General features: G+C 33.3%; 1 protein-coding gene across 1 annotated transcript in view; it reads left to right on the top strand.

The window, feature by feature from the left end:
• Window positions 1-25,155, top strand: part of LOC118188001 (rho GTPase-activating protein 26-like) — a 187,672-nt gene that overhangs the window by 34,587 nt on the left and 127,930 nt on the right. The window contains exons 3-6 of the mRNA XM_085809677.1: window positions 4,420-4,481; window positions 4,776-4,847; window positions 13,314-13,415; window positions 24,997-25,107. Coding sequence (XP_085665803.1) covers window positions 4,420-4,481; window positions 4,776-4,847; window positions 13,314-13,415; window positions 24,997-25,107 — 347 coding nt within the window. The remainder of the gene's footprint in view (window positions 1-4,419; window positions 4,482-4,775; window positions 4,848-13,313; window positions 13,416-24,996; window positions 25,108-25,155) is intronic.

The raw sequence follows: 25,155 nt of genomic DNA, 5'->3' as shown, positions 1-25,155 counted from the left end.
ATTTTAGTACGTTGATCAAGCTATACTGTAAGTGAATCCAGAGTACTAAAAGTTGTAGAAAGCTTTACGCCAACAGAAGCCAACTATACAAAAGCACTCAATAGTCTAAAGAGTTGTTAAAAATGATAATTTTTGTTAAAAAACATGAGAAAATCTCGCTGACATCTCTGTGTGATAAACTTGTATCTTAGAGCATCAGAAACACTAAGAGTGACTACTGATAAATGTGCTGTTGATGCTGAAATGCTACTGATAAATGTTAATCTTATTTTCAAGAAGAGTTCCTGAAAGCATGGGGCGTAAATGCTTCTTCCACAACCTCAACTGATGTTAAAGAATGGTTGACTAATTTGATGTCTTTCCTTAAAGCCAAAACTGAAGGGAAGGAAAGAATAAATTTAGCCATGGCTGCTTTTGTTTCGTGTTTAAGTAAAAGTTGCCAATCTTTTAAGAAGAAATGAGGGCATTTCACAACAGGAAGAGTGCATGCAGCTGCCAGTTTACTCACTACAGCTTCAAGGGATGTGAAGAAAGCCTGTGTTTTTTGTTCCGGGAAGCACTCAAAGCTCAGATTGTTTTTCTGCTCAAAAGATGAGTTTAGCTGAAAAGCAGAGTATTTTAAGATATGAACAGTGTTACTTCACATGCCTGACAGCTGGACATCCAGTTCACAATATACGGACAAGTTCGTAATAAAGAGTGTTCCAAAATAAAAGCAAGATTTGAATTTGGTGCCAGTTTTGCATCAAGTTGTGAGCAACCCTGAAAGAAGAACAGTTTGAAAGCCGAGAGTTTAGGGTTAGTGAAAGTGGAGCGTTATACGATACAACAATGTGTCTTTATTATTGAACAATATTTTTATAATACTGAAAGCTTGGCAGCTGCAGTTCGAAAATTTTATACAAAATATAGTAAAAATAGTGTTTTAACCTCGTCAATTTTGAAGAGATTAATTGAAAAATTCGTGGAGACTGGATCAGTTGGTGATCCTAAACACACTGGTCGTCCAAAAACAAGCCGTTCAAATGTCAATATTGAAGCAGTGCGTGAGAGTGTTGGTGAAAACCCAGGAACATCGATTCAGCGTCGTGGACAAGAATTGCAAATTCCAAGAAGCTCTCTACAGCGTATACTCATAAATGATCTGTGTCTTCATGCTTACAAAATTCGATTAGTGCAATAACTGAAGCATCAAAAAGTGGATGCTGGTTTTTCGAGCGAAATGATCCTAAGCGATGAAGCACATTTTCACCTCGATGGCTTTGTTAATCCCCAAACCCACATGTGATTAGCGAAAAACAAATGCACCCACAACGTGTCACTTTTCGGTGCAGATTTTGGGCATGCAGAATCATCGGACCATACTTTTTTGAGAATGAGGCTGGTCAAGCAGCAACTGTTAATGGTGCTCAATATCGCGACATGATAACACTGTTCTTTCTGCTGAAATTGGATGATATTGATGTGGCCAATATGTGGTTTCAACAAGACTGTGCCACATGCTATACAGCCCATGAAACAATTCAGTTACTGCATGAGACATTTCCTTATCATGTAATCTCTTGTTTCTGTGATCAGAATTGGCCCCCTAGATCATGTGATTTAACACTATTAGATTTCTTCTTATGGGGGCTATTTGAAGTCAAAGGTCTATGTCAACAATTACACAACCACACGTGCGTTACAAGAGGAAATTAAACGCTGCATCAATGAAATTCAGCCACAATTATGCAGAAAGGTCATGAAAAATTTTGACAAAAGGGTGCGTATGTGCTAGCAAAGCCATGGAGGCCATTTGCCCAATGTGTTATTCGATAAATAACCCTATCCAATGCACTTTATGATTCACTTAAAAATAAATAGTTATAGTCTAAAAACTCTCTTTTATATTGAATTCAAATATTGTGTTAATTTTGGGACACCCTTTATAAGTGTTTCTGAAATGTATAGTATGTGGTGGTAAAAAATATGCACTACTGTGAAACTGTAGATGCTCAGAATGGGGAATACAGTAAGAGTGATGGAAAATCTACAAGTTCTGAAATCAACCTGTCTAACATCACTTATGGCCCAAAAGTGTTCCTTCAAACCATGAAAATAAAGCTAGTATCATATTGTTAAGGATGCCGTATATTCAGAGTCCTAAAAAACATATTTTAAAAAATGTGATGGGAAAAATAGGGTATAATATAGTGAGAAAAGTCTTATACACTCTTTATTTGGAGGGCCTAATTCTGAAAAGTATAAGCGTGCACGATATAAAATCGGTATTTATTTATCTTTAAGATACTAAAAATACTGTGCTGCTGAAACCACCAACTCTAGTGATTAAGAAATTTGCAACAAGGGATTAGATAGGATCTTTTAACTTGATAGAACCAAAGCTAAAAAAATTAGAATTGATAGTTCTTGAACACCAAGTGGTTTGAGAATGTTTGTGGTGATATTCTCTCTAATATATTTAGCTACAAGGCCATGTATGATAATAAAAAGCATATGACCACATTGTCTACTCTAGACATGTTTCTGACATTCAGTTCAGAACTATGTCAAGATCATAATCCAAACTACCCTACTGCCCTTTGTCTTCAACGTCAAGAAGAATATTTGTATTTTCTCTTCACAACTATTTTCTTTTTTCAACGTAAAGCCAGATTACATGTCGCAAGACATTTTTTTATTTGAAAATGGTCATTTCAATTTGTTTTTACAGTTTGTACCTGGATATCTACTGTTGCATAAAGTTACATTTATAAAGAAATGCTGTGTAAGTAATGCATATACATGCATATAAAAATAGTAAATATTGCAGTTCCATACAAAGCTACACTTAAACAGTTTACAAATTTGACTTGTGTAAAATTCAAGCAGCATAAAGATTTACTGAGTACATTACTTACATATTGGGTTGTTCGGAAAGTAATTTTGTTTTTTTCCAATGGACAACTTAAGTTTACTTTTCACAGAAACTTTACATTTAAACCGCATAATCATTATAAATTTTTTCAGCTAATATAGCAAGACTTGCTTGCAAAAATGTATGATTGATTCTGTGCAGTAGTACTAGTAGGTGCTCCTTCAAATATGGAAAGTGGAAAGCAGCATTTTTGGCATATTTTGCTTTTTACTATTGAAAAGGTAAAAATGCTGTTCCAACTTGGAAAAAAATTCCCCGATGGTGTGTGGAGAAAATGTCTTGACAGAATGTGAGTGCCAAAACTGGTTTGCAAAATTTCTATTCGCCAGTTTTGACCTTGAAGATGCACTGCATTCTAGATGGCTAGGTAAAGCTGATGAAGATACCATAAAAGCGTTAATTGATGAAAACTGACGAATAACAGCTCGCGAGATCACTAAAAGATTAAATTTATCGAATTCAACCATTCATGATCATTTGAAATGCCTATGTTTAGTCTCAAAGCTTGATATATTGGTTCCTCATATTCTCTTATGGAAAGAAATTTGTGCCGTTGTATTGACATTCGTGATTTGCTTCTCAAACATCAAGAAAATAATACATTTTTGAAGCATGTCATAACTGGGGATGAGAAATGGGTTGTCTACAACTATGTTTAAATGCAAGAGATGATTGGAGCAAAAAAGATAAACCGCCTCGAAGCACTTCAAAAGCCGATATTCATTAAAAAAAAAGTGATGCTATTTGTTTGGTGGGATTTCAAAAGAATCATTTTTTTTTTTAACTTCTACTGGACAACACAATGATCAATTTTGAAGTGTACTGTCATCAGATGAACAAATTGAATGATTCCTTTAAACAGAAAAGGCCAGAATTGAGCAATAGAAAAGGTGTAGTGTTTCACCAAGATAATGCTAAACCTCATACAAGTTTTGTAATTTGCCAAAAGCTTTTACAGCTTGAATGAGATATACTGCCATATCCAGCATATTGTCCAGATATGGCCCCCTCTGATCATTATTTGTTCTGGTATCTACAAAAGTTTTTAGACAGTAAAACCTTTACTTCAAATGAGATCAAAATTCACCTGGATCATTTTTTTCCATCAAAGAAAAAATTTTTATACGCGTGGAATCATGCTGTTGCCAGAAAGATGCCAAAAGGTATTGGACCAGAATGGACAATATATAATTCAATAAAATATTTATTCACTATATAAAATCTTTTGTTTTCATGGAAGAAACTAAATTACTTTCCAAACAACCGAATAGCTCAGAGGTTTACTGTAAATGAATTAACCTGAGTACCAATTTCTAAATAAAATTTAAATCTCATTACTCAATTGAAAAGTTGCTTATTTGCACAGTTTTTTCCCCCTCTGCTACTTGGATGCAAGAATTTCTTGAATTTTAAAATTTTGAAATTTTTTTACTAATGTTTCTTTTCAAATATTATGATGAAAGAGTGTTTTGTTTGTACTTATCAATTAACTTTTCCCGCAGCTGGGTCTTTGAAAGAATTTGGCCGTCTTCTTTGTGTTATTGAAGATGAACGTGATAGAATGGTAAGATTATTTTTCTACTACAAAAATTTTTTATCCATAAAACAATTTACAAAACATTAAATAATTGTAAATTTTAATTCTTTTAAGTTTATGGGTATATAAAATTGTCTTTATAATGTTTCTTATATTTCTATAGTTAACATAGTTTTTAATATGTATTCTTTAACTCTTAATATTTACATAAATTGACTAAATTTGCCATATTTCCCCAGAATTTTGTGTAGATATATTTTCTCTTTATATTTTGTTGCGTATCAGGTTTGCATTTTTTTTTTTTTTTTTTTTCTTCTTTAGTTGGATCGAGCTCAGGCAACACTTATCGAGCCAATTGAAAATTTCAGGAAAGAAAATATAGGATCTGCAAAGGTATATTTTTTAATAAAGTACTTACAGTTTGTACTTATATTTAGCAGTATAGGAATGATGCTTTTAAAAGTATCAAATATTTTTTCTTTCATGAAGTAGATACTGAGTACAAGTCATGCTGACAGTTTGCTGTGAATGTGCTTTAGAATTCCAAAAATTCGCACACCTTGAGCTCAAGGGCTTTGCACACCAAAGAATTTTATGAAATATATGTCATATTTTTTGCACTTCATTTATATTTTTCCATAGTTTTTTGCATTTAATTTACATGGCACAAAAATAACTAACCAAGAAATTGTTTGCACAGAAATAACTAACCAAAACAGGCTTATGCCTTTATGACTAATTCAATTGTATGCATGCATAGAAAAAATACCCATGCAAGGGATAAATAATGGAAACATTTTCTGAGGAAATCAGAGCTTTTGTAAAAACAGTACCTGTTTGATATACTGATATCAACCAAAACACTATGGCCACATCTACAACATGAGAGTGTATTTGCTGATATGATGTTAGTGATACGTGACGAGATAGAAGTGTTATTTCATGGCTGTGAGAGGCGGTAAAGGGTCATTTTATCAATTATGAGACATGTTTTCAAAGTAATTTTGGTACTCCTTTTGGTAATTTTGGTTACTTACTTTTGCTGTCTAGCCACAGGTGCCATTACAGAAATATTAAACTGGTTGTACGATATGATAAGTGTCTTAATATTGGCAGAAATTATGCAGAAAAATAGATTGAGATGCAGGTTTTCATATAAAAATAAAATTTGTAAGAAAATTCCATTTTCTTTTTCATTTCCAAATGGTATTTATTTTTAAAAAAAAAAAGCCTCGCAAATGCGCATACATATGAAAATCTGCTGTTAAGTGATAAAGGCTAGATTAAAACAGCCTGGAGGTTAGGAACAAGCATCTTCAGCACTTCTCATCAGGGAATCATAAATAGCTGCTGGTACACATCATAGCATTGGATGTCTGGGTCTAGTCAAGAAAGATAATATCAAAGACTGTCCCATTTCATGAAGGCAAACAAACAGTGGTTAATGTCTCAATTGACAGATGAAAATGATAAAAGTATATTTTGAATGCACAGTTAGTAAATATGTTTGTTAGACTTTATTGGATGTGGGGCACCTCTCTCTTGTGGCTGTGTTAACCCAATATTAACATTTGCAACCACAGTGTTCTGTGCCCTTGAACTTTGTGGTGGACTGTGCAGCAATGAAAAAGAATTAGCTGCTTGTGCTCTGGTGAATGAATTACAATATCTTTTACATCACTTAGAATGGCTTGAAGGAATGCTATCTTCCAGGTGACCAATTAACTAACGTGTATGCTGTCACTCATTAAGCAGGCTGGTGGTGGAGCTATTATACTTTAGGGAATTGTCTCCTGTATGTCCTTGAGACTGATGGTTATTGTAGAATACACTGTGGCTGTTGTGCAGTATGTAAACACAATGCTGACTAGTTAGACTTTTTCTTCTAGCTTTCCCACGGAAATGGATTCTTCCAGCAAGGTAATTCTTGTCATGAGGCTAGAATTGTACTATAGTTATTTCAAGAACATTCTGGTGAATTCCAAATGATAGCCTGGCTATCTAACACACAGATATTAATCCTGTTGACCACATCTGAGATGCTATGGAACACCAGCTCAGAGGTGACCAACCACCACCTCGTAATATATGGAAATTTTACACCTGTGATCATCATCCGCACTCTTGAGGAAGCCTTGCCATGATGATCTGCAGCTGTTTAGCTTGCCAAAAGTAGAGCAATACAATATTAGGAGGGTAATCATATTGTTTTGTCTTATCAATGTAAAGGTATATGAGATAGTACCTGGAAATGCATTGTGAAAGATATCACCTGGCAATAATTCTTGCAACATTTGTAACCCTACAATTGGCATAATCAAACTCATTACCCCAAGTGGGCCAAATCGTCAGTATACAGATATTGCAGGCAATGGAAGAAGAGCCTTTTCATGTTTAATGATATATTTAGAAAGTGAGTAAATACATAAAATCTTATCTAATACTGAAATTCTTTAAAAAATAGGAAATCTTGTTAGTAGGTTAAGAATACCTGTTTTCTCTCCTGGCATTTTTTTCTTGCAGCTAGCTTTGACTGTCTGCAGACATACAGGTTGTGATTTTAAGCAAAGAGGTTATATGGATTTCTCTTTTTTTTACAAAACATTTAAATACCCACATCAAACAGTGACTTTTGGTGAATGCGGTAGGATTTTCTGAACTACATAGAATTGTTTGGATGCCCAAATTTGAGAACTGTGAGTGTGCAAAGTCCCATTTAGGGTAAAATGTGTCTGATTACCCTCTCCCCAGTCACGCATTGTCGACCTCCATCGTGGCAAGAAATGTCAGAGCAAATTCCACCCATTTATCATAACTGTTAATTTCTGCATGTGGCTTTTGTATGAGTAGAAGTAAAGAACTTTCTGAAAGATCCACCTTAGTGCATTGAAAGATTCGTATCCAATTGCTTCACTATTCCCCAAGCACTGTTACTACCAGCAATGGTCCCATCAGTGATTGCAGCCACAACATCAGTAAAATGTCTATTTTGTTTGAAATTGAATTACATAATTTAAAATTTTAATTTACGTTATATAAATGCGATAATTATGCTGTATTTGTTAAATTCATATACAGGGTGTACTGTAAATTTTACGATAATTTTCTGGGGGAGGTAGGTCACATCATAAGGATTAAGAATTGCATAGGAACCTATACCCGGAAGTGTCAGGGGTAAGTGGTAGCAGAGGTACAAGATGGGAAAGAAAACAAGAAAGTGATTAGTTTTAAACATTTATTGGACATGAATACAAATGGTGTTTCGACAGCTTGAATGTTACAACAGATGCTCGAAGTTTGCACCATCAGACGCCAAACATGCCTGACATTGACGGACCATTGATTGCTGAACATGTTCAAACACACCTGGAGTTTCTTTGATTGTAGCAGCTGTGCAGGCGAGTCTTGCCACAACATCAATTTCAGACACAATGGGATAGTGATACATGACACTTTTGATGGCTACCCACAAAAAGAAATCAAGGCTCGATAAATTCCAATGAGCATGGTGGACCGGGGAATCCATCGATGCTGGAATGACCTGTTCATATAGCTACGAATATCCAGTCCAAAATGAGCAATTGCCCTATCATGGTGGAACCACATATTGCACCTCGCATTTGGTGGAACATCGTCAAGCAAGCCAGGAAGAATTTACTCCAGAAAGATCAGATAATTCACGGCATTCAACCTGGAAGGTAAAAGGTATTGCCCAATTAAGCAGTCACCAACAAAACCCACCCACACATTGACTTTGAAGCGTTATTGTGCATCGTGGTGCCGCACACCGTGGGAGTTTTCTTGAGTCCACAAATGCTGATTGTGGTGATTGAACACGCCATCCCTATTGAACGTAGCCTCATCCATGAATAGCACATAAGCTGGGAAATTAACATCACAGGCACTTTCTTGCAGAAAACCACTGTGCAAAATGCACACGTTCAGGCTAGTCATCGGGGAGCAGTAACTGAACCCTTCAGAGACGAAAGGCGAGGAATGCCTCGCCGTGCAAGACACGCTGGACACTGGTATGAGACATTCTTAACCAGTTAACTGTGATTGATGAGTATACTTGTCATGGAGAAGCAGCACGGTTTCGTGCATTGACGAGTATACTCATCATGCATAAAATGAAATAGAAAGATAAGAGGGAGGTTTATTTAGTAAGTACCATACATAATGACAAGATAATAGAAACAGAGAAAAGAAAAATAATATCAACAAAACCGGAGCTAATGACTGATTGTAATAAAAAAATGGGTGGATTGGATATGAGCGATGGAATTATCATAGCATACTCCGCAGCAAGAAAACAACTCAAAAAGTACTACAAAAAGATATTTCTCCATTTCTTAGACATTATGTGTCTGATTGCATTCATATTATATAAAAAAATAATGGAACATTATCGCGTATAAACTTTTTTGCTCAAATTTATTGAAGACACTTTTGCGAGATATTCAAGGGAAAGAAATAAATCTGCACAAACTCGGCCATTTAGACCTAATATAAGCCAATTAGGCAGGAATCATGTTCCGGATTATATACTCAAAACATTGAAAAAACAACAATCCTACGCAAAGGTGTTCACATTGCTACAAACGCAAGATCAGGAAGGAATCTCGTTACTGGTGTTCGATTTGCAAAGTCCCATTGTGTATAGTACCTTGTTTTGCTGAATATCACTCCACAGCAGGAATTTAAATTCTTACTTTTATATGTATAATATTTAATTTATTGCATTTTTAGTTAATATATATGTAATATATGCTTATGTTAACCAAATAAGTAAATATAAGTAATAAAATTTTCAATTTTATAAAATAAATCCATCTTTTTCATCCAATATCTTACCAGCGCAACTTACTCTGTGATTGACGAATATACTCGCCATGACTTAATTCTGGCGACACAAAATGGTGCGCACTCTTAAATGAGAGCACCGCAGTTAATTGGTTAATTGAGATGCAATGTATGCTGGTCCTTGGATTACTATCCTTCGTATCCAACACATTTTCTTCCTTAATGACCAACCGAGTCGATCGTGGCCTGACCTCACTTGTCCTGCACTTCTTAATGACCCGTAGTCACACAAATTTTGATGCAGACATGCGAACAAACTGTGGTGTGGTTGATGTTGGTCGGGAAAGCATTCTCGATAAATGAGTGCAGCGGCTCGTCCGTTACCCACAGCTATTCCATACACTAAGTGCATGTCTGAAAGCTCTCTGTTCATATAGCATTCCATGCTCTTCGTATGGTGTCTACCGCTCGAATGAGGCCATCCTCACTTTCTTCTAGCACTCTCCTGTAGAGCAGCCCCCTGGCACCATACAGTGACGTTTCTGGGCATGGGTTCCTATGCAATTCTTAATCCTTGTGATGTGCCCTACCATCCCTAGAAGTTTGTCGCAACATTTACCGTACACCCTGTTTATATATATATCTATATATACTCACATGTGACAGGAAATGCTAATTAAATTACTGTTGAATTTGAAGACAGAAATCAGCTGTCAAGCTGTGAATGTGCACATACCTGAAGTGCCACATAAATACATTTGGGCGACAGAGCGCATTGCCTTGTGAATACTTTTTGAGGGTGTAAGTAATCAGAAAGCTGTATATCATGTTTTGAAAATTTTTTACCATAGTGGAAAGGAGCCAATTATCAAATTGTTTCCTTTCTGGAAATATCAGTTTGGTACATATATGTTTGTAAAGAAAATTCATTGGTTCGTGTCATCCTTAATGTAAAATATCCCATTATTTCTTTGAATGCAGAATATTGATATATGTATTACTTAAGAGTTGTAGCTTTTCAGCATAGTGATGGAACTTGTTAAAGGAGATTACCCACATTTAAATTATTGTGAAAGTACTTTTCCTCAAAATTTTCACTTACAAATATGGGATTTGAAATAGTTCTCATTCATGAATTATCTGTTATTTCCAGAAAAACATAAATGCAGTCAAAAGTCGTTAATCCGGACACCCATAATCCAGAATGATCTATAATCCGGACCTCAAAGCTACAAACTTTCTGCGCATGCGTCAACGCATAATGCGTTCGCGCATGCGCATAGGCGTTTACGCATGCCCGTAATACTTTTACGCATGCGCATAATATGTACGTTTACTCATGGACGTTTGATGTGTAACGGACGGTATAAGCTAAGCTAAAATTATCTATTTCAGTTAATGTTGCAGATTGCGTTGTTCCTTAATCTTTGAATTGGATCCAGCTTATTATTTTTTACAGACTGTTAGAGCAATTTTATAAAAGTAAGCTTGAACTTTCGATTATGTCAAATAGAATTTCCGATGCTGGAGCTGCCAAAGGATCTACAAAGCGAAAGTATGTTTCGATGTCCATCAAACAAAAAATGGAATTGCTGCGAAAAATGGATAAAGGCATATCCTTTATTTTTCTAACCATTCCAAAATCTGTTTATGAATTTCGTGCTGCTTTGTGGAGGGGGGGAACGTCGGGGCGCGCAATGAACTGGAAGTTGATCTGTCATCACTATCCTTATCTTCAGGGCAGATGTTTTTATTTTATTCAGCTTATAATTCCTTACTAAATGTAGCGTTTCATCTTGATGTACTTCGATATGATTTAAATCAATTTCCTCGTCATTATAAATATCACAAATACACATAAAATAGTTTTCTGGTTACAATTTTAAAATTTCGACTACGCATAATGTATGCTTTACGCATGCGCTCATTGAAAGAAATGTTTAATAAAGTAAACAAATAAATATTAAGCTTTTTTTTTTGTAAATTTTGATACCCTTTAGATCACAATTGCTCTTTATTTCATAAATTACGATTTCATATTTTTAATTGTATAAATTTCTGCATGCCATCTTACCAGATTTAAACTGATGATCTATAATCCGGAAAAATCGATAATCCAGAATCTCCGAAGTCCCAACGAGTCCGGATTAAAGACTTTTGACTGTGCAGTACAAAGTCCGTAATCCGGACTCGTTGGGACTTCGGCAATTCCGGATTGGGGTTTTTTTCCGGATTATAGATCATCAATTTAAATCTGGTAAGATGGCATGTAGAAATTATACAATTAAAACTATGAAACCGTAATTTATGAAATACAGAGCAATTATGATCAGGTATCAAAATTTACAAAAAAAAAAAAAAAAAAAAAAAAAAAAAAAAAAAAAAAAAAAAATGCTTACTATTTATTTGTTTACTTTATTAAACATTTCTTTCAATGTAAGTTTTTAAGTTGCTTTTTTTTTTTTTTTTTTTTTGCTAATACTTTCTCTTTAATTCTATAAACAGACATAATTTCTTGTTCAGTTACAAAGTTCCACTGTTGAAGTCCTGTAATTGCTGTGTCGAGAATACCAATTAACTTGTCAATCGAAATTTTTTCATTTTCAATCACCTCTCTATCACTTTCTTCACTATCAAAAGTGTTATTTTCTGGATCTAGAACCATACTACAGATTTCGCCGTCCGTAAATTTATTGATGATCAGGGCATTGTCGTCGCAATGAAAAACTTCTGTTATATCATCTTCATTTATTACCGCTTCTCCACATTTCTTTACAAAATCCAATAACTGGAAAATTTAACCTTTAGTTTGTGATGTCCAAAAACCTTCAAATTAGTGGCTTCATCTTCATCGTACTCACCGTGAAATATGGTAGCTGGCCATAAATTATGCCAAGCATTTTTTAACGTATCTGGAGATACATGCTCCCACAATCTTGCGATTCTCCACACAGCAGATTTTATGCTAAAAAATTTCAAAAACTCTTGAATAGTCTTTTTGTTTGATGGACATCAAAACACGCTTTCGCTTTGTAGATCCTTTGGCAGCTCCAGAATTGGAAACTCTTTTTGACATAATCGAAAGTTCACACTTAATTTTTATAAAATTGCTCTAACAGTCTGCAAAAAATAATAAGCCGGATCCAATTAGAAGATTAAGGAACAGCGCAATCTACAACATTAACTGAAATGCCTTAGAATCAGTAAAGATAATTTTAGCCTAGCTTATACTGTCTGTTATACATTACGCGCATGCATAAAGCATTCAAAAAAAAAAGTTTGTGCCTTTGAAGTCCGGATTATAGATCATTCCGGATAATGGACGTCCGGATTACGGACTTTGTACTGTAGTATCTGACACTGCAAAAAATATTCGTTCCTTGTGGTCATACATTTGTGTGAAAAAAAAAAAAATCTAATTGCCATTAGTGGCTAACTTCATCCCAAAATGAGTTTTGAAACATGTTGATTTCATTATGTGAATGTTTTTTATCCATAAGAAGGCACAAGAGTTAATTCTATGCACTTAAATAAATTTTATAAAAATTTGCACTAAAATAAATGTTATCAAAGTCCGGCCTTTCAATTGTGGAATAACTCTTAGTCCTTTTAACAAATCAACATTCATGTAAATTATCGTGCATCATTAAAATTTGTGCATGTACTCAATATTTCTTTGCCTGTTTGGCTTTGCTTGTCTATATCAATAAAACTACTGAAAACTGTCAGTTTTATCTTTAGTTTCATTCCAAATGAAACAGATTGGTAAATTAGGCCTCTCTACACAGCTTACATATGTAAAAATTAATTTACTTTTATGACTTCTTTAAGAAAAATATCCCTTTTGAACGTTTTAGCCCTCAAGCGCTTTACAGAAATTAAGTTAATTACAAAATGATATTAATAGTTCAGTTTTGTAAGGAACTATTTATAGTTTGATTTGTATTATTGTCTTTTCTGTATTTATAATATATGTGGTACATTGATATGTGAAAAATAACACAAATGTATCCCATTTATGTATTACTGTAATCATTTTGCCAATAACTTTTTCAGGAAGGCAGGAAAAAGTTTGAGAAGGAAACTGCTAGATTTTGCCAGTCTCTTGAGCGACATTTAAATCTTTCAACAAAAAAAAATGAGAATCAGCTTCAAGAGGTATGAGCTATGTATAGATATAATGATTTCAAGTTTTCCAAAATTGGCAAAAAGAAAACGTATTTGTATTTTGTCTCAGAATATACTGAACTTCAATTCATAAATTAACTGATGTATTGAATACCTATGTATACTTCCTGTAGTATATTGAATTTATAATTTTATGAAGGAGATACTATGCGGTATTATTAGAATTTCCTACTAAAATATGTATTTGTGACATGTGAGGAATGATCAATCAGTTGTAATTATAGCAACTTCATTCAAATTATGAATTAGTTATATTAGTGTCATCTAACTGCTGTGCAAATAAGAGTGTTTCAGATGTGTATTCATTCCATGAACTTCACAATACTACTTTTACTAGTGTGGTTGCTGTATATCAACTAATAATGTTGGCACATTTCTTTAACTATAAGACCGAAAATATTACAGCATTCATCATTTTCATTATTAAATAAAAATATCAGGAGTTGAGAATTGTAGTATGAAACATTTTATATTACTCAACATGTAATCAGTTAATAAATAAGACCAGCAAACATAACAAAACAATTAAGTTTATTACATATTCAGCCCCAAAGAACATGAAAAAAATGCAGTTCCATCTCATAATCAATCAAATAAGAAGCTACGAATTTTACATACTGCAACTTGCCAGTATATGGTCTTGTGGGTATGAGTCCTGCTGATAATATTAAATGCAAACCATACATTGAAGCAAATCATTTCTTCTGTTGGCGAGATTTTAACTGAAGCCTGCTATAAATTTTTAAACACTTCTTGCCAGAGGGCAACTGTAGTGCACCAAATACAACCTCAAAGTTTCTTCTAGTTCTCGGGAAGAGTTTAAAATATATCTGCAGACTGGAATTGCAATGGTAAAAAAAAGTTTCAGAATAATAATGTTGTTTTAGAAGATTGATATCTTTTAAGTAATTAATAATTTTTGTTACAATATAGTATTGAAAAGTTATTCTTAAGCTCATAAATAACTTTTTTGTGATGTAGCAACCGCTACATATGCACTGTGTCTGCTCTTGGAGAAGTGGCAAGATGGCAGGCTTTAGCTTTGCAATCCTGTCCATTTACATTTGCCATTCTAGAGAAGTGAGTCTTACACATTTGCCAGGATGTTTTTCCATGATATGTGGATAGCTTTAGAGAGGGTTGGAATGGTATATGTATATGAATTTTAAGTCCTCAGAATTGTGACCAGTTATCATTATGGATTTCTTTAAACTGTCAACTTCTTTGGTGACAGCAGCAGAAAATTACATCAATATTTTGTCAAACTGTAGAAACTTTTTCTTCGATTTGTTGTTGGACAGCAAAAACTCTTTCTTTGATTTGTTGTTCGAGAGAAGGAACTCTTTCTTGAATTTCTGCAATGTTACCTTCAATCATGACAATTCTGTCTTCATAGCCTCAAATTTGTATTCTGTCATCGCAGTAATTTCTGTTTTCATTGCCTCTTGATCTGCTTTGATGTTGCCTCTGCTCTTGATCAGCGACATTCTTTAAAGGAATTCCTGGCCTGTTACATGTTCTTCCATTGCTCTCATCATCAACATTCAAGCCTACTTCTGATACCGAAAATTGTTGCATGTGTATAGGTTTGTAATAGATTAAATGTGCACAGAACTGATGATAGCTTGATAAAATTTATTTTACCTAAACAAGCACTTTACAGTTTTGGAACTTTACACAAAGTATTTGTACAGCTCTTTTCAGTATCACAGAGGTCAATGAATAGTTACGTTTCAAACTACCAAGATTGTTAATCATAATGCATATAAACAGTGAAGCTCACATGGCGATATCTCAATACTGCATAGTTGATTCTGAACGGGGAGAACTGAAAGCTGATGCTCTCTCTCCGGTCTTATATAGTTTTCCCTCAACTGCCAAGAAATCTCGAGTATCTTCCATTGCTGGATATTATTGGAAAACTTATACGGTTAAAGTTACATACAAGGGTCGGATACGGTTACAGTTACTTATAGAGATCAATTTCAGTTATTCAATCGCAATATCAATTACAGAGTTATGCAGGGACTGGACCCAAATGGTTACTAAGTTTGGTGATTTCTAAATTAGTTGTCAAGACCATTGCCAGCATGGCAATATCTTGCCAACTCAGTGAGATAGCCATTTACATCAATGTTAAATTGACTTGCTTCTGTATTATTTTTCTGGCAGAGCTTCATCTCTTTCAAGCATTTCATGTTACATATAAAAAAATTTTGCATTTCAGGGCATGTATAATTTCCCTAAAATAACTTACATATATACAAAATTCGTAATAATAACTAATCAATTAACTACTGTTGATCAAAGTTGTCAGCATCCACTCATGTGTGCAGGTTCAATTATTAATTTGGCTTCAAAATTTTAAAAAAAACTTCATTACCTTTTCTTATTTGCAAGGACCTAACTTGTGTTGATATCTGACTTGACAACATTAACTTCTCCATGGAAACACAATTTAATACACATCACATAAAACATTCAAAAAGGAAAAACAAATCACATAAAACATTCAAAAAGGAAAAACAAACTGGTATTTTTAAGTGTTACATCCTTTATTTCTTTTTCAGGGCATAACTCTGCATTTTTCTTACATGCCCGTACCGGAATGAATCTGAACCATAACTCACTGTAGCTAGTAAGTAAAAAAGAAACAAGATTTAAATTTTCTCTCGCGAGGGATATGCCTGGTGCCGTCTAGTGAGGGAAAGTAATAGCTTAAAATGAATGCATAATATATTCCCACCATTAATATATGGTGGAAGCCTGAAATTAAAATACCAATATAAATTGACATCATTATTCAAAAATAAACAGCAACAACGATAATAATAAAATGGAAAACTGATATCTTAAAATTTCAAACATTAAAAAAAACTAAAACTTCTAAAATTGAGTTTTAATAATGTTCATACAGTTCTTTAAAAGACAGTCTCATATTAACTAATTTAGAACATGATGTTTTGATGGCGACAAATTTGGATATTTGAAAGAAAATTCATGATCACATTCTGACAACTTTGTTTTCACTTGTATTTTGTTATTTTATTCTTTCACAACAGTGAGTTATTTGACAGTATCTGGGACACCACCAAAACTTTCTGAATTCTTGACCAAAGAAACATCTCTCTCTGTCTCTTTCTTTTCTTTGACAGAAAGTTCAAATGGAAAAACATGCTTTAATTCCTACATGTTGATATGAATCTTTTCATCCAACAAATAATCTTTACAAACTTGCAAAATTTCAAAATTCTTTGATAATTCATGACTTGATCTACTTTTGTACAGGTGAATAATGTTGCTACAATTTTCATTTTTTCTGACATAACTAAATCTTTGTTAGGAATTTTATCCAACTGGGGTCAATTATTTTCTTCGTCCTGTAACCATTTTGGTCCTTTTGGCCATCCTGTCTTGATAAGCTGTTTAGGACTATAACCACAAGATGGCAGGCCCACCAGATTTAGACTATCTGGGACGAGATACCATTGGTGTGACTCTGCATATTTCTCTGATTCTGTTATCCACAAAAATAACCCAATGGTCATTTCTTTGTATCCATGTTATAATTGGTGAAGAGTCAATAATAAACTGATACTGTAGGGGCATCCAGAGCCTCAAAATTGCAGTTATGTCATTTTTGGAACAATAAATCATTTTTCTCCTAGAAGCTGTACTGAAATTCTGTTATTTTCATGGCATAGGAAAACTACTGCTGTGTGTGCTTTTTGGCTCACGTTGCAAAAAACATGCATGGACCATTTTTCTTTACTTCCGTAACCTATACATCTGTTTATCTTTAAGTTAGACAATTGTTTCAATTCACTGTACCATTTCCAAAAGTCCTTTTGCATTTTCTCTTGAAGTAAAAAATCCCATTCTGACTTAGCTCACTAGGCCCCTAAATCATTAGCTTGGCTGGCAACAGTGCTGAGACGAGAAAACCAATGAGATCATAAATACCTTGAGTTATAGGTAAGATCTGCTATTTAGTAAGATTTTCTATTTCAGCATCATATTTATTGCAAATCTTTAAACATTCCTCCCTTCTATATCATCTAATCTTAAAAACCGAAAGTGGAGTTCTAAGATCTCCTTTAAACAACTTCTGTTCTCAAATAACAATTTTTCTATTTTTTCTTTCATGAATACCAAATTGCCATAATCTCAAATCCATTTTAGCTTCAGCCATAATTTGTGTTGACTTTGAGATAAATTCTTCTAATTTAGATGCACTATCTATGTTGTCAAGTATTACACAGTTATCAATATAGGACCTCAGGAGTTTGTCGGTAATCATTTTGAGTTATTGATACTTGTTCAAATGGTACCATATGACCAAGCTGAGTAAAAATGGGCTACTAGTAGTTCCAATAACCACTCTGTTATACTGATAGATTTTAATTTTATCTGCCGTCTCCTACCATAAAAAGCTCAAAAATCACCAATCTTCTCCGTTAACTTCAGTTTGGAGGAAGGCTCTTCTAATGTTGCATACAACAGCAATAGCCTTTTCTTAAAATCTCAATAATATGCTGGAATTTCTTCTATCAGTTTAGGCCCTTTGACAAGAGTATTTAAGAATGATGTTCCAACTTTCCACAAGGCATCAAAAACTAGTCTGATAGAAATAGTGAAATTCTCTTACTTAATAATTGGATGGTGACACAAGTAGTGTCCTACTTCTAATTACTTTTTTTTAGACTTCCTGTATGTCATTCTTCTTCTGCCATTCTGTAAAGATTAGGTCATAATTTCCAAACTTTTTTAGCTTCGTTAGTCTGTTGGTAGTGCAACCTTCTTTCTGCAACATTTCTATTTGAGAGAGTATTTGAGTTAATACAAGTCCATAGAAGACAAACACAGTAACGCCCATCTTCAGTTCTAATAAGTTCTCTAAGGAACATATCATAGGCTAGCTCTTCTTCCTTTCTTCCTAGACAGTGATCTAGTTTGAGTGGGATCATTAATTCCTATTGTTTCTAGCTGCTGCAAATCTGGAGTACTCAGTTCTTGCAGAGATAAATTAATCATCAACATAGCTGTACCACTACTCGCATAACCTTGGGGTGGATTCTCTAAATCAAGGTTTTTTTAATTTTTCTCAGTCGCAATTCCTTTTTATCTCTGAGATTTTTTCGCGACCCCCAGGAACCTGTAATATTTACAAAAATTTTAATACCCCATAAGTATTGTGCAAATCCAATACACGTGTGAGTGAAACTGTCAATTTTTTCACTTGTACTGTAATATACTATTGCACTTTTAGGTCATTAACTTTAATTTCTAATTTTAAGACATAGAACAATGTGAAAATATTAAATGAGTAACAGACGAAATGACAGCGTCACATGCAAAGCAAGGAAAATGAACGTTTATATTATAAAAAGAATGCATCAAAACTTTTTTTACTTTGTCTGTATTGTCTTATCTTTATCTATTTTCAAATACATTGTGTAAAAATATATGATAATTGTAAAATTATTGATGCCCTGCTGCAGGTCCCAAGACCCACAGTTTAAGAAACCCTGCTCTAAATCATGAAAATTATCCATCCAAGCTTTGTTTGAATTGCCATTAGACCATTGTTCAGCTGCTTCATTCGATCTGTTATTTACCTGGCTGTGAGTCTTACTGCTAATTGGAATTTCTATTTCTGTAGTCTCAGTCCTAATATCTGATATCCGCAGTCTGTTTTTCTTACACTGTTCCAGTAGAAACCCCTTTAGAATACAAGGAATTTCCCCATGTATCTTTTCTTGGTCAAGGAACTCCTGTATAAACTGATTTGTGAATATTATCTAGTGCACTTAATTTAATTTTGCTTACTAGCTTGTGTTTGTGCACCTTTAAATGCTATGTGAATAGTTGTCGCAGCGAGACACTTAAGATCACGTTCCATCACAGTGCCCTTCAAAATGTAACTGCTTTGGGACCCACTGTGCAGTAAGTCCTGGATCCTGCTAATTTTCTTGTTACTCTTAATTAATATTTCTAAGTGTCATGAGGACTACATCTTTTAAACATTGCTGATTTGCACGCAATTCTAGACATTTGCTGGGGGGGTTGCTTTTATCACTAGTTTCTTTCGCTTTGCCTATTTCAGGGCAGAATAGTTTTTAACAGGTATATGGCAACATACAAAAACTTTACACATTTACAACTTTACACATGGTGGCTGGAAGTGTAAACATTTCAGACAACTGTGCTTTTCCCTAACCTATTTTTTATTTTTTTCTTCCAGAGAAAACGATCTGGCACTTATGCAGTCTTTACTTTTATGTGACTTACTACAGAATAAATATGACATTTCTTTAGCAGTAAACAAACCAGCTCTAATAGGGCACTTGTTATCCCTTTTATGTATTTTCTCTTTTACTTTATCTCTTGGGAATAATGCTTTCAAAGCCTGACCTGGCTAACTGTAATCTTTCTTCACCCATAACCTCAGTCTTCAAAAAGTTCATTAACAGTGTTAAACTCGACTTCTGTAAGCTTGCTTAGCTATCAGAATCTTTGACCCCAACATTTTATCTCTACCATGCTCTTAAAATATCATCAGGTAAGCAGGATTCTATCATGGGGTACAGCCAGGCTGAATTGCTCTCTACAGCAAACACCATGGATTCTAGAGGTCTTAAATATGCTTTGTTAAGCAAATCACGCAATGATAACCTGTCTTTATCCCTAGCTTGAACAGTTGCTGTAATTAATTTAAAAACATTTCTGACATAAACATTGATAAGAACATCTTTGTCTTCATAACGTTCTTGGAAAGCTTATAAAGCTTTTGAGTAATTTTCTGAAATTATTTGATAACTTTCTAATAAATGCCTAGCTCAAGTTCAAGTTCCAGGTTCTACAGGTTGTAGCGAATGTTGCAACTTGTCACAATCATCCTATTCTTTTAACTTCATGTATCATGTTAACCTGTGCCCAAAATGGCAAATAATTGATTAGCTTAGCATACAAATAAAAAATTTTGCCTTTATTGGAAGGACCTTTCTGTACTTTAGATTTCCGAATATTGCACATTTTTGTAAATGACACACATAAAGAAGGACGTTTCTTTTCTAATTTATCCTGTTCTATTATTACTCAGTTTTAATATACTATGACTAACTGTAACTGAATGCTAATTAATAAAATATTTGTTCCAATACCTTAAGAACACTCGAAATGTTAAATTCAATAACATTCTTTCACAAAATTAAAATACACACTTTATCCAAGAATATAAAACTTCTAATAATATCTTTATTCAGGCTGGAAATATTAAATATCTATTTCTATTTAACTTAAATATTAGCATGCTTTCATTCTACATTATGCATCTTCTGAAAATCAACAAATTTCAAGGAATTCCATTTTGAAAATCATAAATAACTAGTTCCATCCTAGTCGTGGATGGCAATAAAAACTATGTAATCAATTAACTATTGCTGATCAAAGTTGTCAGCATCCACTGACATATGCAAGTTCTAATTATTCATTTGGTTCAGTTATTAATTGGGTTTGAAAATAAGGAAAAAACTTCATTACCTTTTCTTGTTTGCAAGAACTGTAGACATAACTCATGTTGATGTCTCAGTTGAAAATAGGATCTCCACAGAAACACAATTTATTATTCCGACACTTCGTATTTGATTCACACATTACATAAAACATTTGTGGCTGTAAATTTAATTGAGGGGCCAGAGGTTCTAAATATGCACTTTTCTTACATGCCTGTAATGGAATGAACCCAAGCCATAAATTACTGTGGCTAATATATGCCAAAAAAGAAGCAAGGTTTAAATTCTCTCTCACTAATGGAATCCCAGGCACCATCAAGTGGGGAAAGAAATGCTAATATTTTAGATGAATTTAATCTTGTCATTAATGTGCTTTGATCTACAATGTTCAGTTTTATTTTTGTAAATTTAATAACTAACAAATATTTACTGAACTAACTGAATATTTTTCATGTAATTACAAAGTTTTAGTTTGTTCACTTCAGTTTAATTAAAATCATAGCATTTCTTTCACATACTCCATTGGAGTTATGAATTGAAGTTCTCTCTTTTCTGGTATTAAACACTGAAGATATCAGTTACTGCTCTTAAGATATCAGTGACTACTAACCATTGTTGGTAGTTGTAATTATTATAAAATGGGGATATAACATTTGCTTCAAAACTAATATCGGGATGGCTTCTTTGATTAGCTAAAATTGAATAGTAGGCTATTAATACTAGGAACTGCGACAGGATTGTTTTGATAGCCATATCAAAATGTTTATTATCCGAAGAGCAAAATTCTACCTTAAGAAGCTACAAAGTATAAAAATGCTCAGTAATTAACACACTTTTATAAATTATTTTCAAGTTGTAAAATAATTAACAGTTGTTTATTTGATGTCCAAATGTGTGCATATATGCGTATTTTTAAATAACATACCTGAACTAAATTAATAAACTTTACAAAATATAATTGTTGTAAATGACCGAAAACTTTGAAGTTAGTATAAAAAGGGCAAGGAAAACAAGTCTTCAAAATTAAAGTACCACGTGTAACAGTGGCTTACTCAGAAGTATGCTTTTAATTATCTAAGTAAAAGTGTTTGGATTTCTAGTATATGTTTGTCATACTTATTGAACTGCATTTTTATGTCTATTTTACAAAATGTCTAAATTATGTTTTCAATATATGGCAACTCTCTTTCAGGTCAGTCAAAGAATACATTTGTTCGAAACAAGAAATTATAAAATATTAAAGTCCCTTTTTGTTTTAAGGAGGTATTTTATATATTTCAGGTATTTGAGAACTAGAGGGGGGAAAGAGTTATTGCATTGTAACAAATTGTAAATGCAAAATATTTTCAGTTGCCTTTCTATTCTGCATCTTTGTGGTGTCTGATAATATTTTGTACATGCAGAAACAGTATACATTTCATCTTGCGTTTTATTTATGCTTTTCTGCACTTTGGACTAGTATTTATTTATTGATTGATAAATACTTTTCCTTTCCAGTTCACTGCGAGCTTTAATACAACATTTAGTATAATTGTTCTACATTGAGTAATTTTTTTTTTAAGTTAATCCACTCATCCCAGCTAGACTGCAAAACTATTAAAAAACTTGGATTGGCCAATGCCTAGAAAGTGCTTTTGTAGAATATATTTTATCATTTCATGTGAAATATCCATACTGCATTTTGTAGCATTTAGAAATGCTTAATGTTCTCGGAAATCATTTCACATGACCTTTACTTCATTGACATACAAGTTGATCAGGATCAAGATGTGTTTTTTTTGATATTCTTTAATATGTAGTCAGTGTTGGGTTGTCTCTTTTTTTTATAGTATTCATTTTGTGAAGGATGGCTCCAGAAATTTTTTCTGCAGATACTAAACAAACAGCTTTAAACAACTTGTTCCGTTAAGCTTGTTCCTTTGAATTTCAAGCTCTTACAGTTGTTAAGATAATGAAACTATCAGTGATGATGCTTTTCTTAGATTGAGGTTCCTGGATTGTGCTTAGATAACAAATGAATAAACTTTGCTAGTCTCTGTATGACAGTGGTGTAATGCATGTTGTTTTCTGATCATAGATTAAACTGATTATTTAAAATGAGAAACTTCTAAAAAATGTGTCTTCGGTTATCCAATGAGCAGTTTATACATTAATTTACATTACAGCACATCTGTTCTGTTATTTTATGTAACAAATACCCTTTCAAATATCAGCTTATTTGCTAACTGTTGATAATTCAGATCTCATCTAGCTCCATGATACTGTTGCATTCTGTGAAGTTAATGGAAAATTAAGGGCTTTATTCTCTCCATAACATTCTGTATTGACTCTGTAAAATCTTATAATATTATGTTATTGCCAATTGCTTTCTTCCAGCCTGTAAATAGAAACTTGCCATAGTAGGCTATATTTTGATTTATGAAATATCCTGCCGTATTTTCATAAATTGTTATAGACTAGTGTTATGGGTTATTTCATAAATTCTTACAATTGAATATTGCTAACTTATCCAGATAAGATGTGTTTTATGTGAAAAGATATATGCTAAATGCCAGTTGTTAATGTAACATTAAAAAATACTTTGAAAAACTGCATTTATTTATTTGCAGGTATCCCTGTTATAACATGATTTCCTACAACACAGTTTCACTCTTATAGAATAAGAAAAAATTGAGAAACCCAGTGGCAGGGCAGCGTAGTTTCTAACACATTAATGAATATGTGTAAGCCATCTTATGCATGCATTTTAGTAACTTGATTTTTATTCCAAACATTTACAAAAGTTACATACTATGCCATTGTGTGGAGTACATAATAACAACCTATTTATTTATAGATACAAAAGTTAATTCCAAGAATGTTCACATTTTCATCAAAATTCCTTTGTAATTGAATCATGCCCATCATTTACACAGAAAGTAGCTTGTGTTTCAAGCGTTCATTTGGTAGATTGTAAAAATTATGTAATAGTGATTTTGGAAGAATATTTAAAAAACAAAAATTGGGGGGGGTTACTAATTTACCTTTATTATTTGTAGAACTAATTATTGCAAAATTTATTTCTTTGGAGATTAAAATACAGATTTTGAATTAAAAGGAGAAAAGGCAGCATAAAATATCTAAATTTGAAACATTAAAAAAATATTTTATATTTAAAAAGTTTTCAGGGTACTTTTCCATTTTGCCGGCGCAAGCGATAAAGTCGCCAAAAATGATACAACCAATATCAAACGAAATATCCTCGCTGGTAATCTTTTATGCCTCATTTTCAAAACAATTCGCAGCCATTTCTTATCGATTGATTGTTTCTTTCAATACTGGTATACAATTACATAGAATTTTGACCCAGATAGTTCAAATTTATACCCTAAGGCCATTCGCGGCAATTAAGTCAATTAGGATGTAATCACACCACTCACCCGAAGGCGAAAATATAGAAAAGGCAAAGTCAAGGGTTAAATTCATCAATTCTAATGAGAATGCACTAGCGAAGTAAAGCACTGCGGTTTTACATAATTTCGGAGTAAGCTATTCATACGAATTGAAATAATTCTTGCATTTAAACTTGTATTCCAAATTAAGATATAACTTGAAATTAATGTAGATAATTACTGAGAGAATTAGATTTTTGTTGTACCGTGAAAGCGTAGCAAATTCTTAAATTAATGTCTTTTTACAAAATTTTAAGCCATATTAAAATGTTCATACCTTCAAAATAAAAACTTCTTAGAACTAACATTTGTTAACACTTTTTATGTGTGTGTGTGTTGTCGCCAATAAAGTCTGCTTGGCGAGATTTGCGCCGGCGAAACGGAAAAGTACCGTTTTCAGAATGCATCCCCCCTACTTCATATTTGTCATTAGTCTCATATTACATGGTTTCACACAATACAGTATTTTCTAAAAACCTGTCTACCCTGTTGTAGGTGGGATATCTGTATTTTGAAGTAATAATAATTTTCTTTAACTGCTGTTTTTATATACTTAATTCAAAGCTCTGTGTATTAAAATGTTTCATTCTTCTGTTACTTAAATAGGCTGATGCATCTCTTGAAATGGAGCAGAGACACTTTTTCAATGCATCTTTAGATTATGCCTGTTTGCTGACTAAAATTCAGGAAAAAAAAAAGTTTGAATTCGTTGAAACTGTAAGTGAATTTTTTCTTGACTTAACTGAGTTATATATGAGTTAAAAA

The sequence above is a fragment of the Stegodyphus dumicola genome, chromosome X2, assembly GCF_044657685.1.
Source record: "Stegodyphus dumicola isolate Sdum_Otavi_A_Nest chromosome X2, ASM4465768v1".
Taxonomy (NCBI): Eukaryota; Metazoa; Arthropoda; class Arachnida; order Araneae; family Eresidae; genus Stegodyphus; species Stegodyphus dumicola.
Note: the sequence above shows the minus strand (reverse complement) of the source record. Positions and strands in the feature narration are given on the sequence as shown.